This window comes from Panthera onca, chromosome B4 (genome assembly GCF_046562875.1).
Source record: "Panthera onca isolate mPanOnc1 chromosome B4, mPanOnc1 haplotype 2, whole genome shotgun sequence".
NCBI classification, from domain to species: domain Eukaryota; kingdom Metazoa; phylum Chordata; class Mammalia; order Carnivora; family Felidae; genus Panthera; species Panthera onca.
Window position 1 is genome coordinate 132,513,586 of NC_138345.1, and position 24,249 is coordinate 132,537,834.

The 24,249-nt window shown below is 60.1% G+C and overlaps 1 protein-coding gene across 4 annotated transcripts in view; it reads left to right on the plus strand.

Annotated features, from left to right (window-relative positions):
• CACNA1I (calcium voltage-gated channel subunit alpha1 I) overlaps positions 1–24,249 on the plus strand; it is a 116,354-nt gene that overhangs the window by 82,680 nt on the left and 9,425 nt on the right. For all 4 annotated transcript variants that reach the window (XM_060656288.3, XM_060656283.3, XM_060656284.3 and 1 more), the window contains 22 exons: positions 2,369–2,520; positions 3,186–3,371; positions 3,651–3,768; positions 4,499–4,654; positions 5,125–5,218; positions 6,219–6,421; positions 7,087–7,557; positions 7,868–7,968; positions 8,705–8,828; positions 9,113–9,181; positions 9,713–9,897; positions 10,357–10,483; positions 11,783–11,908; positions 14,339–14,428; positions 14,998–15,190; positions 15,769–15,920; positions 17,651–17,760; positions 18,411–18,544; positions 19,431–19,501; positions 22,581–22,659; positions 23,286–23,407; positions 23,864–24,202. In XM_060656288.3, coding sequence (XP_060512271.3) covers positions 2,369–2,520; positions 3,186–3,371; positions 3,651–3,768; positions 4,499–4,654; positions 5,125–5,218; positions 6,219–6,421; positions 7,087–7,557; positions 7,868–7,968; positions 8,705–8,828; positions 9,113–9,181; positions 9,713–9,897; positions 10,357–10,483; positions 11,783–11,908; positions 14,339–14,428; positions 14,998–15,190; positions 15,769–15,920; positions 17,651–17,760; positions 18,411–18,544; positions 19,431–19,501; positions 22,581–22,659; positions 23,286–23,407; positions 23,864–24,202 — 3,402 coding nt within the window. The remainder of the gene's footprint in view (positions 1–2,368; positions 2,521–3,185; positions 3,372–3,650; positions 3,769–4,498; positions 4,655–5,124; positions 5,219–6,218; positions 6,422–7,086; positions 7,558–7,867; positions 7,969–8,704; positions 8,829–9,112; positions 9,182–9,712; positions 9,898–10,356; positions 10,484–11,782; positions 11,909–14,338; positions 14,429–14,997; positions 15,191–15,768; positions 15,921–17,650; positions 17,761–18,410; positions 18,545–19,430; positions 19,502–22,580; positions 22,660–23,285; positions 23,408–23,863; positions 24,203–24,249) is intronic.

Here is a 24,249-nt window from a genome sequence, read left to right on the forward strand (position 1 = left end):
CACACTTCTCATCCCCGCTGATCTCGCGGTGGCAGGGTGGGAAATTGGTGGCTTGGCTCGGCCGGGGATGCCGGGCCCCAGCCCCTCCCCCCGTCTCAGGGTCCCACTTCCCTTTCGGGACCATTTTGTGAGTCAAATGTAATTACAGATGGAAATGGGGCCTTCTTTTATCTGGGCTTGAGAGGACCTGGCAGTTTTATTAGGTTTTCCCGGGCACGAGGCAGAAGGGCGGTTCTTTTTTTCTCTTCTCCTTTTAACCCAAATGGAATCACAGTCAGGCCCCCGAAGGTGCCCTGTCACCTGGTGGAGGGGCTGGGCTGGGGCTGGGGGTGCTGATGGTTGGCAGCTCCCCCCCCCCCCCAATCTTGCGCTGGCCGGTCCCTCTGCCCAGATACCTTCTCTTCTCCTCCCTCTCACTGGGTTCCCCCTCTCAGCTTTGAGGGCTCTGCTGAGATGTCACTTCTTCCAGGAAGGTGCCCCTGCAGGCACCTGACTGCAGGATTACCGTTCCCTCAAAGCTCCCTCACCTTTCTCTGTTTTTGGCAGCTACGGCTGTTTGTCAGCTCGGGGGGTTGGGCTTTGCCACCGGAACCTGCGCTTCTTGGGGGCGGGGAGGATGCCCTGATGCATTCACCACTGGCCATCCTGGGTAGCACGCCCAGCCCACCGTGCTCAGCTCACCTGTAGAATGCATGCAACAATGAACGAGCAGAGGAGAGAGAGCAGATGAGTTCAGGTGGAGTTTCTGTGTGTGTGATAGAGAGCAGTTTGGAGTCTGATTTTGTGGCTCTGCTGCCTCCTGGCCGGGTGGCTCAGGGCGAGTCAGTTCACCTCCCCGAGCCTCAGTGTCCTTATCTGTAAAACGGAGGCACCAGCAGATTGTTGGAGGCGTCCGTAATTGTGCCGGATGTCAAGCTCAGTGCGCGTGCTCAGGCCTAAAGAATGGCCCTTCCCCTCTCTGTGATTCAGGCTTGTTGGTGAACAGAAACCCGGCACTTTCACAGTCCTAGAGAGAGAAGGGAGGCGCTGGAGCCCCGTATGGCTCTTAGCGGGGAGCCCTGGAATGAATATCATCTTACTCCACCCCCTCGTTTTATGGATGAGAAAACTGAGGTTGGGGGGGGAATGTCCCTAGAACCCTGTCTCCTAGTCATGGCCTGTAGTGTGGTCTGTTTTGGATTCCAGGGTTGCTCAGATGGTTCTGCTTATACGGGTGTCTCTTGCTGCTAAAAACCAGGAGGGAAAGAGCTCCAGGGTCAGAAGGTGCTAGTCTCTTTCTGATCAGCCGGTGACTTTAACCCTTGTCCTCTCTGGGCTCTAGTGTCTTCCCCTGAGAAGTGTGTGAAGCCAACCCCCTGGACCAGGGTGCTCGCAGACATTAAAGAGTTGGGTGGCACACAGTAGGCGCATGGTCTCTGTCTGCCTTTCTCGGGGCACAGTGGTCTCCAGCCACCCACGATCCTGAGGTGGCCATTGCTGGGGAAGGGGAGAGTGGGGAGGGCTCCGTCGGGAGGTCTGCACAGGCAGAGGTTAATGGTGGGAGCCTTGGAGGCAGGCTGCCTGAGTTCAGATACCGGCTCTGCCCCTTACCAGCCCCACAGCCGAAGGCAGGGGCTGGCCTTCTCCGAACCTGCTTCTTCATCTGCAAAACGGGCTCTTATGGGATTAAGTGACACGACGCCTGTAAAGTTCAAAAAAACAGGTCCTATGTGTGGTAAGTGCTTCCTAAGTGGGATAGGGTCATGGGCAAACAGGGGTCATGGGCAAACAGGGAGTTTCTGGCATCGACTGGCCTGTCTTCTTGTCTTGCTCTGCATCAGCTTCCAAGACTCCTCCCTCCCTCCCTGCCTCCCTCCTTCCTTCCTTCCATGTTTATTTACTTGAGAGAGAGAGAGAGAGAGAGAGAGAGCAGGGGAGGGACAGAGAGAGAGGGAGACACAGAATCTGAAGCAGGCTCCAGGCTCTGAGCTGTCAGCACAGAGCCCGATGCGGGGCTTGAACTCATGAACCACGAGATCATGACCTGAGCTGAAGTCAGACGCTCAACCCACTGAGCCACCCAGGCGCCCCTTCCAAGCCTGCTTTCTGATAGGTCCCCTCAGTGTGCAGTACCAGCATCGTTTCCAAATGTGTGGAAGGCCAGCCCCAGGGGGTCCTCCCATGTCAGTGGACTCTTAATGACAGCAGAGGTACAGCAGAGTTGTGAGGCTCTCAAGGCCGTTGTGGTCCAGCGAAGACATTGACCTGCCAGCTCACTCAGCCTCCCCGCCTCCCTGGGGGTCCTGCAGCCGATGAGCGTCCACAGAGGATCCATGGCTGTGCTCTGGCCTGACCGGGGTCCCCGGTCCCTTTCCCTGCGCCCCCACAGCCCGAGGAGCTGACCAACATCCTAGAGATCTGTAACGTCGTCTTCACCAGCATGTTCGCCCTGGAGATGCTCCTGAAGCTGGCCGCCTTCGGGCTCTTCGACTACCTGCGCAACCCCTACAACATCTTCGACAGCATCATCGTCATCATCAGGTGCTGCCCCTGCTGCCAGCGGGCTGGGGGCCCGGAAGCAGAGTGGGGAGGGGGGCGGGGGAATCTAGTGCCCCGTCCCCCGCCGGTAAACAAAGCATGTCCGGGCACAAAGGAAATCAATTGCGCAGAAACCCAGTTCTCGAATATATACAAATTTGTCCCCCAGTAACATACGTGCTTCTAGATTAATGCATTAAGTAGCAAGATCCAGCAGCAGGTCTTGGGACTACCGTCATCCCAAAGAAAGGATGGGTATAAATAGTGTTTGGGAATATGTCCATCAGCTGTTGTAAGATATAAAAACAGCGGTTTTGATCGGTCAAAAAGCCATAAAGATTGCTCATTCTCTGTGGCTTGTTTTCATTCATGATCTAAAGAATGGTAAATCTCACGGAGAGGTCAGTGGCCTTCGTAGACCTCCTGAATCCTAGCCAGAGACTGCTCAGGGGGGTTGTCCGTGGACTCCAGGTCAAGAGCCCCTGGTTTGAGCATGCCCTGGAGCAGCGACGGCCCGTGAAACATGTTATTTGTGGGATGAATGAATGAATGGATGTTCTCCATCTCTCTGCCCCCCCCCCACCCACTGGCCTCCCCTTGCCCTCCTCTCCCTCTGCTCTGCCCTCCGCTGAACGCTCCTGCCTCTGTCCCCTGCTGCCTCCTCCCAGCATCTGGGAGATTGTGGGGCAGGCGGACGGCGGCCTGTCGGTGCTGCGGACCTTCCGGCTGCTGCGGGTGCTCAAGCTGGTGCGTTTCATGCCCGCGTTGCGGCGCCAGCTGGTGGTGCTCATGAAGACCATGGACAACGTGGCCACCTTCTGCATGCTGCTCATGCTCTTCATCTTCATCTTCAGGTGAGCCCTGCCCACCCTGGGGAGGGCCGGAGCCTGGGGCGGGATTGGGGGGGGGGGGGACATGGCTGCTTGAGCTTCTCCAGGCGCCACCCTGGACCTGGCTGCGAGTCCTGACGCCATCACTGAATCCCCTATGGCTCTGGGCGAGGACTTGCCCTCTGAGCCTCAGCGTTGGCTTCTGTAGAACGGAACCAGCGCTGCCCCTGCCATCTTACCCGACCGTTCTGAGAACGACACAAGGTGGGTGGGTCCCTTGAGCCACCCCCATTCCCCCCCCAGCATCCTCGGGATGCACATCTTTGGCTGCAAATTCAGCCTGCGCACGGACACAGGAGACACGGTCCCCGACAGGAAGAACTTTGACTCCCTGCTGTGGGCCATCGTCACAGTGTTCCAGGTGAGCAGCAGCACGTGTTCACGTATGTCAGGGGAAGGGGTTTCTCCCAGGACCGCCGCTTGGCTTGCTTTTCAGAGGCGCCCCTCGGAGAATCCAGAGACGGGGGGTGGCTCGCCAGGGAGGCCCCTCAACTCCGGGCTCCGGCAGGCAGGTGTGGGTGCGGGGTCAGGCTGGCACTGTATTGGCTCTGGCAGCTGACTGGCCACCTGGTGCCCGTCTCTGCCCCTCCACCCCCGCCCCAAGACCTGGGTGCATTGGGATTCTTCCCTGAGGCTATTTTCTCGCCATGGTTAAATGAGTGTGCACGGGGCCGGGGGGGCAGAAGGAAGAAGGGTGGGCTCGTGGAGCGGCCGGGGGGGTGCGAGCAGATAGCAGATAGAGCAGAGAGGATAGGGCTGTGGGAGCAGCCAGGAAGGAGCACCCATCAGCGGGGAGTGAGAATCAGGGCAGGAGGTGGGTTGTGGGCCAGCGGGGTGGGGGGCGGGGAGGCAGTGGGCAGCTCAGTGTGCGAGTGAGGGGCACGGGCTGTGCCAGGTGGGCACACTGCCAGCTGGGGCCGTGTCACGTGAGGTCCCTGGGTGTGCTGGGGCACGCGTGAGAGGGTGCTGTAGGTGCGCACGGGCTGCAGGGTGCCTTCAGGCTCCTCCACCCGGTGGATGCCTTCTCCCTTGGGCTGGGCCGGGACCTGGGGGTACCTCAGGGCTGACCTGTGCTCCCCCTCCCCCCACAGATCCTCACCCAGGAGGACTGGAACGTTGTCCTCTACAACGGCATGGCCTCCACCTCCCCCTGGGCCTCCCTCTACTTTGTCGCCCTCATGACCTTTGGCAACTATGTGCTCTTCAACCTCCTGGTGGCCATCTTGGTGGAGGGTTTCCAGGCGGAGGTGAGTGCGGCCCTGGCGGGGGAAGCACCCGCATGGGGCCTGGACCAGGCTGGGTGGGGGAGGGGTCTGGATGGGGGAGGGCTGCAAGTCAGACATCTAGCAGGGAACACTTTCCGAAGGAGGGGGTTGTCAATTAGGTGGTGAGCTTCCGGTCACAGGAAGCATGCAAGTGGAGGCTGCAACGGGATCCTTGTCTCTCCCTCGGAGGTGTAGGACAAGGTCTCTCCATCTCTGAAATTCTAAAGCCCCCGAGATCTGGATCCTGCCTCCTCCTTTCTCTGAGGTTTAGGGGTTACTTGCAGTCAGGCGGGTGTGGGCCTATGGGCTCGGTCCTCGTTAGCTTCTCACTTTCCCTTTCTGAGGCTCTGTTTCCCTGTCTGTAAAATGGGCATGAAAGACCCATTGAAAAATTCAGGAGGGAGGGAAGGGCTGAGCCAACGTGCATTCCAACAAGCGGGATGGTCTCCCAGGGTGACGCCAATCGCTCCTACTCGGACGAGGATCAGAGCTCATCCAACATGGAGGAGTTCGACAAGCTTCAGGAAGGCCTGGATAGCGGAGGAGGTAAACAGGTCTCCACTGTCACCTGGGGGACCAGGACCCTTCCCCAGAGAGATCCAGGGGGGCTCAGGGCTCAGCATCAGCTTTCCCCTTAAGCCCAGGCTCCAGGACCGCTAATTCTCCGTGGTTTGTTTACATTCATAATGGAAAGAAACAGGCAAATCCCCCAAAAGAAGTCAGTGACGTTCATAACCCTCCTGAGTTCTAGCCACAGAGGTAGGTGCACTTCACCCTCACCCCTCCATGGTGTGGCCTGTTGGGAAGAGACAGCCTCAGGCCCCAGGACTCCTGGCTTCTGGTCCTGTTTGGCCCCATGGGGCAGCTTGGAACAAGCCTCCGCAACCCATGGCCGGTGTCGTCCTTGAAAACCGGGCTGTACCATTTTTGCCTTGCTTCCTAAAGTGGGCCCAGGAGTGAGGTTTCTATGATGGGTGAACACAGCCTGGCCCTGAATACAGGAGGCAGGGGATCCACTCAGCCAAAAAGAAAGCTGACATGATGAACGCTGAGTCATGTGTAGACATGTTGAATCACTGGGGCACCTGGGTGGCTCAGTCGGTTAAGCATTTGACTTCAGCTCAGGTCATGATCTCACAGTTCGTGAGTTCGAGCGCCGCATCGGTTTCTGTGCTGACCGCTCAGAGCCTGGATGGAGCCTACTTCGGATTCTGTGTTTCCCTTTCTCTCTGCCCCTCCCCCGCTTGTGCTCTGTCTCTAACAAAATGAATAAACGTTAAAAAAAATGAAAAAAAAAAAGAAATGTTGAATCACTACCTTGTACATCTGGAACTAATATAACACTGTATGTCAACTGTGCTGAATTAAAATTAAAAACTTAATAAAAAAAAGAAAGCTGAGAGCTGTGCAGGAAGGGTCCAACGGGGAAGGTGGGGGAAGTCTCCCCAGAAAAACTCTCTATTTCTGTTTCCATCCATGTCTGTCTCATGAATTCTTTTGTTCTTATTCTATTTGCCCCTCTTTCCGTCTCCATCTCACCCTCCAGATCCCAAGATCTGCCCAATCCCCATGACCCCCAATGGGCACCTGGACCCCAGTCTCCCACTGGGTGGACATCTGGGCCCCCCCGGGGCTGCAGCACCCGCCCCCCGCCTCTCGCTGCAGCCGGACCCTGTCCTGGTGGCCCTGGGCTCCCGCAAGAGCAGCGTCATGTCACTGGGGAGGATGAGCTGTGACCAACGCTCCCTGGTGAGTCCCTGAGGGGTGCTCTGGGTGGGTGCTTCCTGCTGGGGTGTATGGGGAGGGACCCTGGGGAGAAGTGCCTGTCAGTCTAGCCTCAGGCTGGTGCCCGGGTGTAGGGGACCAGACTCTCCAGCTAGAACCAGGCAGGGACCATGTGTGTTGCATTCCTGAGTGCCTAGTGCCAGAGTAGGGCCTGGCAATGAATGAATGAATGAATGAATGAATGAATGAATGAATGAATAGTGCCAGTGCGTCCAGTGTGGAGAATTGGGTTTTTACCATGGCCACAACTGCAGACGGCAAAGAGCTGGGCTTTGGGGTCAGACATAGGAGAGTTCAAATCTAGCCTCTGCCACTTTCAAGCTGTGCGGCCATGAGCAAGCCCTCTCTGAACCTGCTTCCTTACCTGTAAAGTGGGAAGACTACCCTAACGTGCTCTGGCTTCCTCAAGGGAAGTGAGGCGGCAGGAGGAGATGTAACCACACCCTAGAGGCGCCCACAATCCATGGATGCCGATGGAGTGACAGCCGGTTAGGGAGAGGACCCCTGGGGTCTAGCCTGTTCTGTCACCCACCAGCCAGGCCTCAGCGGGTGTGCAGGCTGCCTCCAGTCACAACAGTGGGTCGCGTGTGTGTGGCGGGTGCGCTGACCCGAGCCCGGCTTCCTTCCAGTCCAGCTCCCGGAGCTCCTACTACGGGCCGTGGGGCCGCAGCGGGGCCTGGGCCAGCCGCCGCTCCAGCTGGAACAGCCTCAAGCACAAGCCGCAGTCGGCCGAGCACGAGTCCCTGCTCTCGGCGGAGCGCGGTGGCGGTCCCCGGGCCTGCGAGGGCCCCAGGGACGAGGGCCCGCCGCGGGCTGCGCCGCTGCACGCTCCGCACGCCCACCACGTGCACCACGGTCCCCACCCGGCGCACCGGCACCGCCACCACCGCCGGACGCTGTCCCTCGACACCAGAGACTCGATGGACCTGGCCGAGCTGGTGCCCGCCGTGGGCGCCCACCCCCGGGCGACCTGGAGGGCGGTGGGGCCGGCCCCCGGGCACGAGGACTGCAATGGCAGGATGCCCAGCATCGCCAAGGATGTCTTCACCAAAATGGACGACCGCCGGGATCGCGGGGAGGACGAGGAGGAGATGGACTACGTGAGCGGCGCGGGGTCTAGGGGTGGGGCCCGGGGCCAGAGCCCAGGGGTACAGGGGCGGGGCTAGAGTGGGAGGGGACTCAAGGAGGGCGGGCAGGGGGCGGGGCCGGAACTGCCCACCCCAGCGACCCGCCCCGCTGGTAGAGGAGACCTCTTAGCCTTCCCTGGGCGGGGGGGGAGGGTTCTGTTCTCCTGGGAGAGGCCGCAGGTCGGCCCGCGGCCCCAGTTTGGTGTTTGACCACCGGGGTGGGAGGAGGTGGGCAGCTCTGCGCAGCGCCGACCCGGCTGCACTCCCATCTTGGCCTTGCCAGACCCTGTGCTTCCGCGTCCGCAAGATGATCGACGTCTATAAGCCTGACTGGTGCGAGGTCCGCGAGGACTGGTCTGTCTACCTCTTCTCCCCTGAGAACAGGTAGGCGAGGCCAGGCTCGGTGTGAGGTTAGAGTAGGGGGTTGGCGTGTCCGGGAGGGAGAGATACTTGCCAAGCCAGGCAAGGCTCCTGGTAGCGGGTCTTCCATACTCCAGAGGACCTTCCTGGCCCAGTGGTGGAGGTTCTGCAGGGCTGGGGGAGGGTCTAGGTGTTCATGCAGGGGCGGGGGGTGGGGGCTCCCTGGGCATCCCTAGTCCAGGCCATTCCTGTGCTGACACCAGGTTGGACAAATCCTCATGTAGCCTGGGGTGCTCACATCTGGAGGGGGCATCAGTAGGCCTCCTGGAGGAGGAGGCCTTTGTGCTGGGTTTTGGAGGCTATGGAGATAGCATTCCAGTAGGTGAAGCAGGGGTTGTGAGGAGGTGGAGGCTGGTCCAGGCGGTGGGAGCAGCCTGAGGGAAGGCCTAGGGGGCAGAAGCTGGGGGCATCAGGCAATGTGTGTCCAAATGGCTGGAGGTCCAGGCTCAGAGCTTTGAACCGGTGTTTGGAAGGCCTTGAGTGCCAGGGCAAGATGGATGGCCTTTATCCTGTGATGCCATGTGCTCAGGGGAGGCAGCTCTGAGTGGGCACCTGAACAGACCTAAAGTCACCACCTGTTGTGTGGCCCGAGAAGAGAGATGTCTGCTCCTCATGGCCATCCTAGTCCCCATGTGTGTCTGGGCCCTCTGGGGCAAGGGGCACACTGACACTCATGTGGCACCCTGCCCACCCTGCCCAGGTTCCGAGTCCTGTGTCAGACCATCATTGCCCACAAGCTCTTCGACTATGTGGTCCTGGCCTTCATCTTTCTCAACTGCATCACCATCGCCCTGGAGAGGCCCCAGATCGAGGCCGGCAGCACCGTGAGTGGCCGAAGCCTTCGGGCAGGGCGAGGGACAAAGTGGAGGGGCAGGCCGCCAGGGCCTGCTATGGGACACTGTGCGGGGCCGAGGGGGCTAGGAGAGCTCAGCCAGGCCCCACACCAGGCGCCGTGGAGGGAGGTGTGGCGGGAGCTTGCCGCTGGAGATGGGACGCCTCCTGAGACCCGAGTAGCAGCAGGGTGCCCCTTGGCTGAAGGCAAGAGGCCGACCAGGGGGCTGAGCAGTTTGGGGAAGCCTCCGGGCCCACAATATCTCCCTTCTTTCAGGAACGTATCTTCCTCACTGTGTCGAACTACATCTTCACAGCCATCTTCGTGGGCGAGATGACGCTGAAGGTAGCCCCCAGCTTCACCGGGGACCCTCTCCCACCCCCAGCGTGGGGGCCCTTGGCTCTGGGCAAACCCCTTAGAAAGCTTGTCACTCACTTGTCCCTCAGCCACATTCCACAGAGGGTGTGGGAGGCCCACCCCCGCTAGGTGCCAGCCCCTAGGTTGGGCTCTAGGGATCCGGAGGGGGTCACTCTCCAGGAGCTCATATCCTGAGGGAAAGGCGAATGCAGGGGAACATTTACAGTGTCACCGAGATACTTGCTGGGGGTGTGGGGTGCAGGGGAAGGATCCCTTTCCGGATGCTGCCCAGAGCACTTGGCTTTGAATCGAATTGGGTTTGCCAGATATGCGGCGAGTAGGCAATGGGGCGGCTCGCCGGGCCTGTGTTTCAGGGGGGCAGCGGGGTACCTGACCCCTGCCAGACCATCCGCCCAGCCCTCTGCCTGTCTGCGTCCCGCCCCCTCACTGAGGCTGGCTACACCGCCCCGCCCCCCAGTCGCGAAGTCGGGCTGACTCCGCCCATCGCCCCGCCCCCAGGTTGTCTCGCTGGGCCTGTACTTTGGCGAGCAGGCGTACTTGCGTAGTAGCTGGAACGTGCTGGATGGCTTTCTGGTCTTCGTGTCGATCATTGACATAGTGGTGTCTGTGGCCTCAGCTGGGGGAGCCAAGATCCTAGGGGTCCTTCGAGTCCTGCGGCTCCTGCGCACCCTACGGCCCCTGCGGTGAGGATGTGCCCGTGGATGGGGGAATCCCTGCGTGTTCTGGTGAAGCGCCCGGGGTCTAAGTGGACCTCTCACCCTAGCCCTCCTTACCCACTCATTCCTCTGATAGCACGTGCCAGATTAGCAGGGACAGGGACCAGGCTGTTGAAGCTGTTCCTGGGGATGGAGTCTGGAAACCCTAGCGGGAGAGGGGTGCTGAAGAGGCAGGGCTGAAGGTGGCCCCCAGGACTGCTACCCACTTTCTGTGTGTCCCTGGGTGGCTCGCTGCCATTTCTGGCCCTCAGTCTCCAGATGATGGTGTGGTGTGGACCCCAGGGGGACAGGGGTAGGGCATAGTGCCTTCCTGTGCATATAGATCTGGGGTCTGAGGTTCTCTACCCTGGTGACTCTGGGCACAGTGGGTGCTGTCTCCAGACATGGCTGTGGGCTTAGGGTGCCTCTGCCCCTTTCTGCCTCCAGTGTCATCAGCCGAGCGCCTGGTCTGAAGCTGGTGGTGGAGACGCTCATCTCTTCCCTCAAGCCCATTGGCAACATCGTCCTCATCTGCTGTGCCTTCTTCATCATCTTTGGCATCCTGGGGGTGCAGGTGAGGGGTGCTCAGGCTGGGCAGGCGCTGGGGTGAAGTTCGTGGTCGGGGAAGGGGCTCCATATTCCTGCTCAACTCTCCCGACCTTGTGTTGACCAGCCTGGGGGCTCAGGTGGCCCTGGTAGAGCATCCCCGTCCCTGCCAGTGGTGATCTCCCAGTCCAGGGAGGGAGGCAGACACAGACCTAAACATCTGAGTGTAAAGAAACCTGGGTAAATGGGATCACAGGGGTCGAAGCTACACAGAAACACAGGGCTGCTGGGAGCAAGAGGAAAAGCATCCAGAAGGCAGTGGCCTTGGCATTGGGCCTTGAAGGAAAAGTGATCCCGCAGATCATGGTGGGCGGAAGGTATTTCGGGGGAGGTGGGCACATGCGTGGAGGTGAGCTCAGGAGCTCTGGCTGGCATAGAGACATGAGCCAGATGGTAGGCTGGGCCAAGGTGGGAAAGACCTGGAACAGCAGCTGAGGAGCTAGGGCCAGTTTCTCTGGGGCAGAGACTTTGGAGAGTCTCGGACACAGGCAGGGCCTTGAGCCAACTCGGATTTTGGCTTGGAGCTCAGGAGGAGGACGGGACCTTAGGGCTGGACAGGGAGGAGGAGTGAGGCAGACTGTAAAAGTTTGTGACAGGGGAACGGCCAGAATGACCTGGGCCCTCTGGGGTCTGAGCTGCTGCTGAGACCTCCCTCTTCCTTGCGCCGAGGCCCCCCGGCTCCTCACCTGGTCCTGCGTTTGGGGCTGTGGCTGCAGAGGATTTCCGGGCACAGGTGTGCTTTGGGGTTGCTAAGAGATCTGTAACAGCCACCTGGGCAGGAGGGGTGTGGTGTGGACTCCATGTGGACAGTGACACTGCCCCTTCCAGGCAGAGCGCCTGGGTCCCTAGAGAGGGTCCCTTTACTTCTGTCTCTCACCCTTGGGGATACGCAGACAACTTTCTCCTGTTGAGTGTCTGCCCGCATCCCCGGGACTGAAGTGAGGTCTGAGAAAGAGCCCAGAAGTCAGACAGACCAGGGTGGGAACCTTGGCTCTGCTACTTTCTAAACCTCCTAGGACTTTGGGGAAATTACCTAACACTGCTGGGCCTCAGTCTGCGCATCCGTGAGATGGGCTGAGAGTAGCCCTCCCTCGTGTTGGGGGACTCGGTGAGGTGGTGTGGTCGGGTGCCTGGCCCACGTCGTGCACAGAGGGAGTGACCCTGCGGGACAGGTTCCTCTTCTGATTTGCAGCCCCCTGACCCCCACTCCGGAAGCTTCAGCAGACCCGTCATTAACCCTGTGGTCCTCCCCCCGCCCCCACCCCAGCTCTTCAAGGGCAAGTTCTACCACTGTCTGGGTGTGGACACCCGCAACATCACCAACCGCTCTGACTGCATGGCTGCCAACTACCGCTGGGTCCACCACAAGTACAACTTTGACAACCTGGGCCAGGTGAGCGCCACCTGCGTACCCCCTGCCCTGACCCCCCCCCCCAGTGGGTGGGGGTGCCGGCTCTTCAGTGCCAGCGGCCCTGGGATCACAGATCGGGCTCTGGTCCTGCTCTGCCAGGACCGACCCTGTGCCTTCTCCTTTCCAGGCCTCAGTTTTCTCTTCTGCAAAATGGGTGGGGGGTGGAACTCACCTCACAGGTAGCATGAAGCTTAGAGATCCCGAGTGCAGAGTGTCCCGCAAGTCCCTGGCGCTTAGTAGGTGCTTCAGTGGACATTGGTTTCTGGCCCCCACCCCCTACCCAGGGGACCCGGACAAGAGTTTTAGAGACAGCCAGACCTGGGTGTAAGTCTCAGCTCTGTGCCTCTTATTGTGGGTGTAGGCTCTCTGAGCCTCAGTTTCCTCATCTGTAAAATGGGAACGTGATGGCCTACCAGGCAGGCAGTTGTGACAAAGTGTAGCAAAGCCCCTGGCCCAGGGTCGGGGCAGCGGGGGGGTTCTTCTTCCGGCACCCATCTACTTTGCTCTCCACCTCAGTGGGCTGGCAGGCCCCCTGCCCAATTTCTGCCTTGCCCTTCGTCTCCTCTCCTGGGGGCCTGCCAGGCTTGACCCACTGAGTAGTGCCCAGCTGAGAACCTCCACCTGGCTGCCTCCAAAGAGCCTCATGCTTCCCCCCACAATTACTGTTTCTTGAGGGCCCACCCAGGTGGCTAGGGATGATCAGATGGGGCGTGCCTTCCCCGGGTCACACAAGGAGGAAGCAGGATCGAGGTCTTTGTGACCCAGGGGACCCTCTGGCTGGCCGGATGCCTTTGAAACTCTCCCCTCACGTGACGAGGGATCCCTCTCCACCTGCCCCCTGGGAGGGGCCGTGGGGCCACTGAGAAGTAGTGAGTGGGCAGGGAAAGGGGGTCAGGAACCGGGACACAGGAGCTCCCCCCATCCCCTCCAGATTTCCCAGAAGCAGTCAGTGCCTTTCAAGTTGTTAACAACTCAGTGGTTGATAAAACAGAGGTTTTAAAATCCAGGAAGCCAAGGGAAGGCCCGTGAGGGCATTTTATGAGGTCGTCCGTGCCTCCCTGACCTCAGCGCCAGGCCCCGGCCCGCTCCCATGGAGCATCCCTAGTCCTTTCCCACTCTGGGCGTGCCCGATGCCAGGCTGAAGCCCCTGGACCTGGAAGTAAGGTGTTCCCAGCGTGCAGAGCCATTGGGGGGAGTCACAGCACGGCCCAGAGCCTTTGGCTCCTTGCTGGCCGGGCACCGGCTGTGTGCCCTCGGGCAGGTTCCAGCGTCTGAGGGTCCGTGTCCTCATCTGGGGGAAGTTACAACCGGTCTGTGATTCTCAGTTCCAGACTCTGCACTTCAGGCCTCTGTGATCCAAGAGCTCATGGGAACACTCGCCCCCTGGCCTGTGAGGGCTTCACGCGTCTCCCGGGCAAGGAGGGCTCCCTGTGTGTCCCTTGCTCTGACCTCTTCCCGGGCCTGAGCCCTTTCCAGGCAGCTCTCTGCCCCATTCCCACCTGGCGGGAAGAGGATGAGTCTGTGCCCTGGGTGGATGGGAAGGGGCCAGTGCAAGGCGGGAGACCCATTCCCCAGCCCTGGGGCCTGGACTGCAACAAATGAACGAGTGTTCTGGAAGCACGGGGGATCTTCAGCGGCAGGGTGTGCGACCTCTGGTCAAGCCCTCTGGTCAAGCCCTGGTGGTCTGGTATCGGCGCACTTGGGCTTTGCACGCATGGCACTGGTACCGTCCAGCTCAGAAAACCTTTACTGAGCACCTACTGTGTGTGAGGCGCTGTGCTGTTGCTCTGGGACCGGCCCGCAGTCCTGTGGAGGGGACACGAGCCTGCTTTGGCCTGCTGTCCGTGCAGGAGCCTTGGCTGGTGTCTCCTGGGCGTTGCTTCCATTTAAAGTCTCACGTTAGTGGGGGTAATTGCCACCATTTATAGACAAGGAAGCCGGGGCCCAGAGAAGTTGAAGAACTTGCCCCAAGTCACCCAGCCAGTGAGTGGCAGAGCTTGGGCTGTGCCCCGGCCTCCCGTTTCCAGGTGCTGGAGGCAAGCTTGGGGTGATGGCGGCAGGGGGCCCTCGTGTTTGTGACGAACCTTGCGATGTAAAGTTCCGGCTGCCCCTCCCAGCAGACCTGGCAGGCAGGCACTTCAGTATTAGTGGCGTTCTGTGGGTGGGGAAAAGGGCACACGAGTTTTCTTGAATTAATTTCGGAACTGAACCCAGGACTCCTGGTCTAGCCCTCATTCACCCGCACCAGTCCCTGCTGGGTAGATGGCAGGCACATAGTAGATCCTCGGGAAGGGTTTGTTGGCATCCTCGGGGAAGGCCTCTTTGTCTCTGTGCCTCCTGGAGGATGGGGCAGGAGCCGCCTGAGCTGTCTGCACCTACCCCCCCATGCCCTCCCCTTCCCGTGTCTTCCAGGCCCTGATGTCCCTCTTTGTCCTGGCCTCCAAGGATGGCTGGGTGAACATCATGTACAACGGACTGGATGCTGTCGCTGTGGACCAACAGGTGCGTGTGGGCTAGGGCCGGGGGCGGCGGGGGGAGAGGGATGCGGTGTCTTTGGGGCCCAGTTGTCTGAAACTGGAATCGGCAGAACCCACAGCCCCGCCGCGGCCCAGCCCACACCATCCTCGCCCGGGTCATCCACCGTCAGGCTGCTCTTGGGCAGGGGAAGTCATTGTTCCGTTTGGTTCAGCAAATCCCCCTGCCGCGCAAGGATAGCGCTCCCAGCCGGCTTGTGCGCGGAGGGTCAGGGCCTTGTGCGGGTAGAACCAAGGGCAGGAGGAGGAAGAGGGGGGCTGCAGCAGCAGGCAGGGGCAGGCCCGAGGCGAGAGAGCGCCGTGTTCGGGGAGCTGAGCGTCGAGGGCAGGAGGTGATGGAGGGTGTAAGTAGGGCAGCGAGGTCGGGAGGCCCCCCTGCGCGAGCCAGGGCAGGGGCCGGAGTTTCACCCGAGGCCAGTGGGAGTCCGTGAGGGTGTCGGAGCCAGGGTCTGCTTGCGGGGGGCTTCCCGAGCCTCTGCAAAGCGCCGCGCCCCGCGCCGCCCCATCGCCTGCCTTAGCCCCGTCTGCTCCCCGCAGCCGGTGCCCAACCACAACCCCTGGATGCTGCTCTACTTCATCTCCTTCCTGCTCATCGTCAGCTTCTTCGTGCTCAACATGTTCGTGGGCGTCGTGGTGGAGAACTTCCACAAGTGCCGGCAGCACCAGGAGGCCGAGGAGGCACGGCGGCGCGAGGAGAAGCGGCTGCGGCGCCTGGAGAAGAAGCGCCGGAGTGAGTGGGTGGCCGCACAGGGCAGGCCGGCCCGGGCCCAGGCCTCCTCCGCCTGCGCCCCTGGTCCCTCCGGTGCGGCGGCCGAGGCCTGGGTCTCACCCTGGGAGCAGGAAGGGAACAGAGGGTAGACTCTGTGCCCCTGGCCCTGCCCCTTCTTTCCGCATCCGCCTGTTTGGGTGACCCCGTCCCCTGTCAGTGTCCACCCGGAGTCCACCGGCGACTCCCCAGTGGCTCAGCCCAGCAGAGGGCAAAGGCCCGGACGCCTAGCCCTGAGCTGTGGGACCCCTGCAGCAGCAGACCCGGAGCCCTTGTGTGCCCTGTGGGCATGCTTGGGGTAGATAGGGATGGTCACCGTCCCGCCCTCCTCACTGCCTTCCCCTACCTCCTACCCCTTTGCCTTGTGGCCCCCTGGCTGGGCGGAGGAGACCTGAGTCTGACTCTCAAGTCCCGGGGTGTTCTCACGTCTCTCCCCTTGCTTCCTCCCTCCTCTTTGCTGTTCCCTCTTGTGCTCTGTTTCCCTACCTGGCCCCAACCCTCTGTGGTCTGTGCCACCCCCCCCGCCCCGCATCCCCCTGCAGAGGCCCAGCGTCTGCCCTACTATGCCACCTATTGTCCCACCCGGCTGCTCATCCACTCCATGTGTACCAGCCACTACCTGGACATCTTCATCACCTTCATCATCTGCCTCAATGTGGTCACCATGTCCCTGGAGCACTACAACCAGCCCACGGTGAGCCCCAGCCCCAGCCCCAGCCTGAGGTCACATGGGAGGGTTGGGTCCTCAGTAGGACCCAGGGCCACGGTGAGGCAGAAGGGTCTGAGCAGCACCCCCATTCGGGGTCCTGTGCCCAGGGCGCTCATGGCCTGGTGGGACAAATGAGAGAAAAGGAAATGTCACTTGTTCCTGGGGAGTGGAGAGGTGACATTTGGGCCCTGCCTTGAACATGGGTCCGGTGACAGTGGTGTATTCAGTGTGTCTGCAAAACACACTACAAACATGAACTTTAATGCTCACAGCGGCCCAAGATGGGGGAGGGGCCTTTTTCTCTTTCATCTCATTTTGTAGCTGAAGAAACTGAGGCTCAGAAAAAAATGCTACCCAAATAACTCAGCCTGTAAGTAGTAGAGCCAGGATTAGAACTTAGGTTTGCATTCAGGGCCTACTACGTGGCCTCCACTACTACATGGGCATATGGAGCCTGGGGGAGGGGCTTCCAGGTGGCAGGACCATCGGAGGCAAACACTAGCACGGGAGAGGATGCCCAGTTCCCAACTAGTTACCAGCAGTGTTTGTGAGGGCCACATGAGGAGCACGTAAGGGCAAGTGCATTTTAAAAGCCTCACCTTGGGGCGCCTGGGTGGCGTAGTCGGTTAGGCGTCCGACTTCAGCCAGGTCACGATCTCGCGGTCCGTGAGTTCGAGCCCCGCATCAGGCTCTGGGCTGATGGCTCGGAGCCTGGAGCCTGTTTCCGATTCTGTGTCTCCCTCTCTCTCTGCCCCTCCCCTGTTCATGCTCTGTCTCTCTCTGTCCCAAAAATAAATTAAAAAAAAAAAAAAAAAAAAAAAAAAAGCCTCACCTTACTGGAGCTGGAGGGATGAAGGGTGAAGCGGAACTTCCATGTGAGAAATTCATCTCTTACTTTAAACGACAGGAAAGGTATATGATAAGTGCAGGGGAAAGGAAGGCAGCCATTGGCAGAATGAAGAGCAATTGTAGAACTTCCAAATTAACATGAAGAAGTAGAATAATAATACCAAGTATTTCTTATGGGCCCAGCACTGGACTATTACCTCATTTAATTTGCACGGTAACTTTTTGAGGTAGGTATTTGAGGTATTATCATCCCTCGTTTACAGATTTGGAAACTAAATCCCAGAAAGATCAAGTGACTTGTCCAAGGTCACATAGTAAATAGGTAATATGTGCCAGGCCAGGATTCATATCTAAGCAGTCTGGTTCTTAACCATGACCCTTAACCATTATCTCATACTGTCTCCAAAGAGGGATAATTGGACCAGACCAGCAGAAATCAGAAAGAAGAAACAGCAATGTAAAATAAATAGTCCACATTAATTAAAGTGGAGGGAATAAAAGGAGATATATAAACCATTTCACTAAATGTGAGTGGACTAAATTCTCTCCTTAAAAGGCAGAGACTTTATTCTTAAGTTAATTGATTTATTTTGAGAAAGAAGCACGAGTGGGCGAGGGGCAGAGAGAGAGCGAGCCAGAATCCCAAGCTGGTTCCGTCCGAGCTGTCAGCACATGGAGCCCGACTTGGGGCTCGATCTCACAAACTGCGAGGTTATGACCTGAGCCGAAATCAAGAGTCCGATGTTTAACCAGCTGAGCCACCCAGGTGTCCCAAGGCAGAGAGGCTTTCTGAGGGGAAGAAGGTAGCGGCAGATCATGGGGTTTGGATCATGCTTCTCTTTGCCCCCTCCCCCTGCCCCCCATAGTCCCTGGAGACAGCCCTCAAGTATTGCAACTACATGTTCACCACTGTGTTTGTGCTGGAGGCTGTGCTGAAGCTGGTGGCGTTTGGGCTGAGGCGCTTCTTCAAGGACCGGTGAGTGGCTTGGCTGGGCTGGGGTGGCAGCACTGAGTAGGCTGCAGGATGGGGGAGCAGTCCTGACCCCTGGGGAGGCCTGGAGCAGCCAGAGGAGGGGAACCAATCAGTGTCTGGGCACTGATGGCCGGCGGCCCCCGGGTGCTGCCTACGGCCCTGAACAGGAAGCGATTATGGTTCTTCCTGATGGTTGCAGGATATTCTCCCAAGCCTCTTCAGCTCATCTCTCATGGGTTCTCCGCAACCTACAGGCAGAGCAGGGCACACCTCACACTAGTCCTTCTTTTCAGAGGGAACAAATGAGGTTCATAGAAGTTGATGGATTAGCCCAAGGCCGCACGGAGGAAGCATCTGGCTCAAGATTCAGATCTAGAAGTCATAGCTCATTCCTCCTCCCCGGCAGGAGGCCAGAGCTGTTTATTTAGCCTGGTCAGCCTCTGGCTTGAGGGATTGGAGGTTGTGGGGGGCAGAGAGGGAGCCAGACCCAGTGGGGTCTGGTGGGGCTAGTAGGGAGGGTGGCCACACATCCCCGTGGGCCACAGCAGGAGGGTGGAGAGCTGGGAAGTTCCTCCTCCCAACCCAGGCATTTCTAAACCAGAGTGCCCCTCACCCTGCCTCCCACTCCTGCCTTCCTCTGCCCGGCTGAGCAGGTGGAACCAGCTGGACCTGGCCATTGTGCTGCTGTCGGTCATGGGCATCACGCTGGAGGAGATTGAGATCAACGCGGCACTGCCCATCAACCCCACCATCATCCGCATCATGCGGGTTCTGCGCATCGCTCGGGGTGAGGGGCGAGGGGGATGGGGTGGGGATGGGTGGGGGCGGGCTGGGACTCCCAGGAGTTGGTTGGGGACAGGCAGGGGGTGGGGCGTGGGTGGGTAATGGGCTGCGGAGCAGGGAGAAGAACGGCAGCCAGGGGGAGCACACACCAGACACACACTTGCCCCCGTGTGTACACATGCATCCTTGTCCACAGACCGCTCACTGCACCCGCACCTCCTCATAACACCGTGACCCGTGCAGACCAGTCTCAGGCTGGGATGAAAGGAACCCGGGGCAGCTGGGAAGATTCCGGGATGCAGTTCTAGTTCCTCGTGGGCATGTGTCCAGCACTGGCTGGGACCCCCAGGCCTCTATGCTTCTTAAAACCCTGGCCTCCCCCGGCGGCCCCCGCACCTCACCCCAAGGCTGTCCCTCCACTTCTTTCAAGAACCTCCTGCCTCAGCCCTGGCCCAGGTGCCTCTTGCTTTTCCACCTGCCACAGCTTGTGGCCTCCAGGGTCCGAGGTGGGGAGGGGCGCAGAGAAATTCAGCACCTCACACCGGAGCCCTCTTTAGCCAGAGGGAAGGGAGAAATGTGGGCGCCCATTGGTCGCTTTTATCTCATCTCGGTGAATTTCGTGCTCGCTGACACACTTTGTTCCCACTGCGCGTGCCCTTCTTCTCCTGGGACGTTTTCACACCGATGTCCACGCCTTGTGCCCACGTGTCTTTGTGCACCCCTCGTTCAGCGGCACCCACGTTCTTCCAGCGTGGCGTCACAGAGCCGTCCCCTTTGCTCACGTGCGCCTCCACTTTTCACTTTGCTGCCTCATTTACACACGTACACACGTGCACACGCACATCGCCACTGGCCGGGGCTGAGTGGGCTGGGCTGGGTCTCGCCCGCAGTGCTGAAGCTGTTGAAGATGGCCACGGGGATGCGGGCCCTGCTGGACACCGTGGTGCAAGCTCTGCCCCAGGTAAGAGCCACTCCTCCTGGCAGCCCGCCTGGCTCTCACTGGTGTCACTCCGGCCTCCACTTCCTTCTCCTCCAACCCGCCCGGAGCCCTGGCAGAATCCTGTCTCCCGAGAGGCAGTGTGAGGCAGGGGCTGTGGGAGATGGAAAGGTCCCTTCTGCCCCTGTCTTCCTGACTTCAGGTGCTCCCCAAGGCCTGCTCTGTTCTTGGCGCTGAGCCGGGCTCTCAGGAGCCATATTTTGCCTTCGGGAGTGGGAAGGACAGACCACCGGGAAGGACAGATGCCGCAGGGCAACGTAGGGAGGCCTACCAAGTGGTGGGAGAGAGGGATGGGGGTCCTGATGCTCCATGGGGGAAGTCAGGGAAGGCGTCAGGGGACTTTGAGCTTGACCTTATAGAGTGGCTTGGCAGAAGGAGGTGGTGATGTGAATGGGGGGGGGGTTCAGATAGGACATGTTTGGGGGGGACATCGTGAGACCTTGACCTGGGTGGAAACCCTAGGATGGAGGCAAGTCCCCCCACCCGCAGCCCATTGCTCAGTGGAAGGGAGAGAGGATCAGGGCCACAGAGGGTGCAGTTTTCATTCTCCTGGGAATTCTGCAGTCCCAGTCGTCCCCTCCCCTCCCCCCCATCCCTCCCCTCAGGGTGACCTGCTCTGAGGTGAGCCTCAGGCACATTCATTTATTCACTGTGACTCATCTAGTCTTCAGGAATTTTAGGCGTTTTAAAGGGCACGAATACTGCGCGATAAAAATGAGGGTGAAAGATTAGCCACCCTGGGAAGGTGGGGGAAGAGCTGACTCTCTCAGGGACCCGGGCTGTGGGTGCTAGCGAGTTCCATTCTCGTTTGGTGTGAGCATCCCAGCAGCCTGCTTGCAAAGGGACAGCCGCACGGGTCGTCGCGTCGGGTCTGGCTGGAAAGCAAGCGGGGTGTGCACTCAAAGAGACGTGGTTTTTCTTGACGGGAAATGTCTTCAGAGGGGGTTGGCACATGGGAGGTGGGGGTGAGCTGGGCTTGGTGGGGGGTGTGCAGACAGGAGGTGGGTTGGAGCCCAGACTCAAGCCACCTTGCGTCTTGTCAAGGCCTAGTCCTCTGTGAGGCCAGGGGCACACGACTTAACTTCTCACGTCTCGGTTTCTTTGCCTGTGAAGTGGCAATAATAACAGTGCTTATCTCGAGGGGTGTCGTGTGAAACAGTCAATCAAAGCTCATCAAGCGGGGCGCGGGACTTGGGTTATAGGAGGCGCCCTGTGAGATTCCCTAGGGATGGGGGTGGGGAGCGTGAGGCCCCAGCCTCCCTGGCTTCCTTACGCCTTCCTCCTCCGCCTTTCTGATGCCCTGACCCCTAGGCAATCCTGAGCTTGCACAGGGCACGCGGAGATGCCCAGGAGGACCCAGCTTCAAGTAGGAAACATAATAGTAATTAGAATCACATCAGCACCTTAATCCCCCATAATCTGTTAGCTGTCATACGGACGTCGCACCTTTCCTCCTCCATTCTATATAAAGTGGTATGAAAATGACACTTCCCGCCCAGCCCCGCCCGATGCAGATGGAGGAGGCAACAAGGAAGGCTTCCCAGAGGAGGTGACTTGTGACCTGGGCTTTGAGGGGTGGGGCAGAGGCATTTACCAGGCAAAGGCAGAGGGAGGGTTCTCCCTGCAGAGGGAACAGACTGTGCAAATGGCATCTGATTTCTGTGTGGCTGGAGTCTGGGGTTGGAAGGTTAGGCCGGGAAGGGGCCCACAGGGCTAGGTCACAAAGGGCTTCGATGCCAGGACAGCAAACTTGGACTTCACCCTGTGGGCAGTGGGCATCACGAGAGGTTCTGGACAAGGGAGGCCTCAGGCAGAGCTGCCTTTTAGAAGGCTGCTCTACTGACCGTGAGGTGAGTGGGTTGCAGGAGAGGCTGGGGGCAGGGAGGCCAGTGAGAAGGCTGCCGCAGCCGTGCAAGCACAGGGAGGTGCTGGAGGTGGAGGGAGGGCTTGATGGGGAAGGTGAGGTCCGTCCTGGTTCAGAAGCGTGGCTCACCTGGGCCTGCGTAGGGAGGGAGGCTGACCCGAGGGCCAGGGCCGTGCCCAGTGCCTTGCTTTGTAGCTGCTTAAGAGGTGCTCGTACCGCTAATGAATAGGGCATCTTTTAATTAGTTGGACACAATTGGCAGGATTGTAGGGCAGCCCAGAGGGAAATCCTCCTCTGGAGCAGAGGAACGATACGAGTTTGTGGCTAACGTGTTTACCCTGTAGCAATCGACGCAAACCCCCTTCTGATTCTGTTTGTGCAGGCCTTCTGAGGGCTCTAGGAGGTATTCCATTTCCAGGGCAAGAGTATGTTCAAGCCTTGTCTTAACCATTGCCCGAATTAAAGGCAGTCTCCGGTGTATGGATAGATTTGAAATAGGTTTGTCATCTGGGACGTTTTGTTCCCACAGGAGCTGTGGGATGGGGGTGGCTGGGTTTGCAGGAAGCTTCTGGGGCTCACAATCCTGCCCGACTCCTGTGTGCACTTCTCTCCACGGCCAGGCCCCGTGCTGGCCTGAGGCGGCAGATGTGACTTAATCCAGCCACGTCCCTGCTCTCAAGGACTTCTCAGACCAGCAGAGGACAGGGACAGGGGTTCCCCGGTTACACTCACAGTGTCAGACTGGAGGGATCCAGGAGGGCTTCGGGGAGGAGGCAGCCCTGTTGCTGAGACTTCCCTGCCTCCCTCTCTGCATTCAGGCAGGGGACACAGGTGTGTGGAGGGGCAGCTGTGAGCCTGCGGTCAGCCTGCTGGGTTTGGATCCCAGTCCTGCCACTTACTAGCTGTGTGACCTTGGGCAAGTCACTTCACCACGCAGCACGACTCTGTCTTAAGAATGGAGCAAAACGTAGTTCACGGATGGTCGTGTGGAGTGAACGAGCCGATGAATGCGAGGCGCTTGAACCAGCCGCCCACGGGAAAGGCTGCACAAGCGTTTTGTTACTATTCTGTGCCCCGTGTGGGACCCGGCCTCCCCCGGGGAGGTCACTGCGGGGTGGCAGACATGGGCACTGGAGCCTGACCCTCAGGCTGGCCCCGCCCCCCCTGCTCTCCCCACAGGTGGGCAACCTGGGCCTTCTCTTCATGCTGCTTTTCTTTATCTACGCTGCCCTCGGCGTGGAGCTCTTCGGGAAGCTGGGTGAGTGACTCCGGAAGCAGACCGGGGCTGGTGGGGGGGGGGGGGTGGCGTGGGGTAGAACAGGCCTGGAGGAGGGCCTTGGCAGGGTGGGGAGGCCTGAGACACCCGCAGAGCGTCACATCAGGGTCTCGGTGGTGGGGAGATGCCCCACCCTGAGGTGACCCTCAGCCATCTACACCCTCCCCCGGGGACGGGTAGTAGCTTTTGAGATGCTAGCCTGGATCCACCTGCATCCTCCAGGCCTCTGCAGCAGACCCCTGACTTGGAGAGCAGAGCGGGCAGGGCACAGGCCGAGGGCAACATAGTCCATGGCGACCCAGCCCTGCACAGGGCTGGTTTCAGAAAGCGATGCTCCCTTGGGGGCTGGCCCTCACCCCTGCATCCTCTCTCTGAGGGCCTGATATATGAGTGGGGGGAGGGGGCGGGGAGCCAGGCTCACCGGAGTCTGAGTGCCAGCTTGTGTGAGCCCTCCCTGAGCCTCAGTTTCTCCATCTGCGGGCTGGGCACGGTCCACACGCGCTTCCGAGGATCGGGGATTCCGAGACGGGGCCGGGAGGCCCGGGTGCAGGGTGGGCCAGGCAGGGGCCTCTGCAGTGAGACAGGGCTGACCTCCTCTCTTCTCTCAGTCTGCAATGATGAGAACCCGTGCGAGGGCATGAGCCGGCACGCCACCTTCGAGAACTTCGGCATGGCCTTCCTCACACTCTTCCAGGTCTCGACCGGCGATAACTGGAATGGGATCATGAAGGTACCCGTGGGGAGAGAGAAACCAGTCTGGGTTCTGGGAGCAAGGCTCCTGACAGCGCTCGCTCCTGGGGCCCCTGCCTGCCCAGCGCCCCACTGCACGCGGGAGGGGAGTGCCGGGCACAGGGAGGCAGAGGGACCCGCCTGGGGCTCTAAAGCTCAGCGAGGTGGCGATGAGCCCGGGACGCGTTCTGTCAGCTCCTAACTGCCGCTCCGGGATCGGTGCTCCGCGTCCAGGGGACACGACTCTGCCCGAGGCCAGGACTTGGGGCCCATAGCCCGGGTCTGGGGCTGCAGGCCTCGCTCCTCCTGGGTCCAGGCCCTGGAGCTGCTCCTCACCTGGCAGAGACTCTCTGGCTGTGGCCCCAGTCTGGCCTGGGCTGGGCAGGGAGGGGCTCGTGGAGGGCGGGGATGGGGCCCCAGGTCCTCACCGGCCCTCACTGGCCCTCACCCGCCGCAGGACACGCTGCGGGACTGCACCCACGATGAGCGCAGCTGCCTGAGCAGCCTGCAGTTTGTGTCACCGCTGTACTTCGTCAGCTTCGTGCTCACGGCCCAGTTCGTGCTCATCAACGTGGTGGTGGCCGTGCTCATGAAGCACCTGGACGACAGCAACAAGGAGGCCCAGGAGGACGCCGAGATGGACGCCGAGCTGGAGCTCGAGATGGCCCACGGCCTGGGTCCCAGCCCGCGGCCGCCCACCAGCTCCCCGGGGGCGCCCGGCCGAGGCCTGAGCGGGCCGGGCGGCGGGGGTGACGCCGAGGGCCGCCTGTGCCGGCGCTGCTACTCTCCGGCCCAGGTGGGCAGGGGTGGAGAGGGCGCGAGGGTCGCCGAGGGCGGCACTGC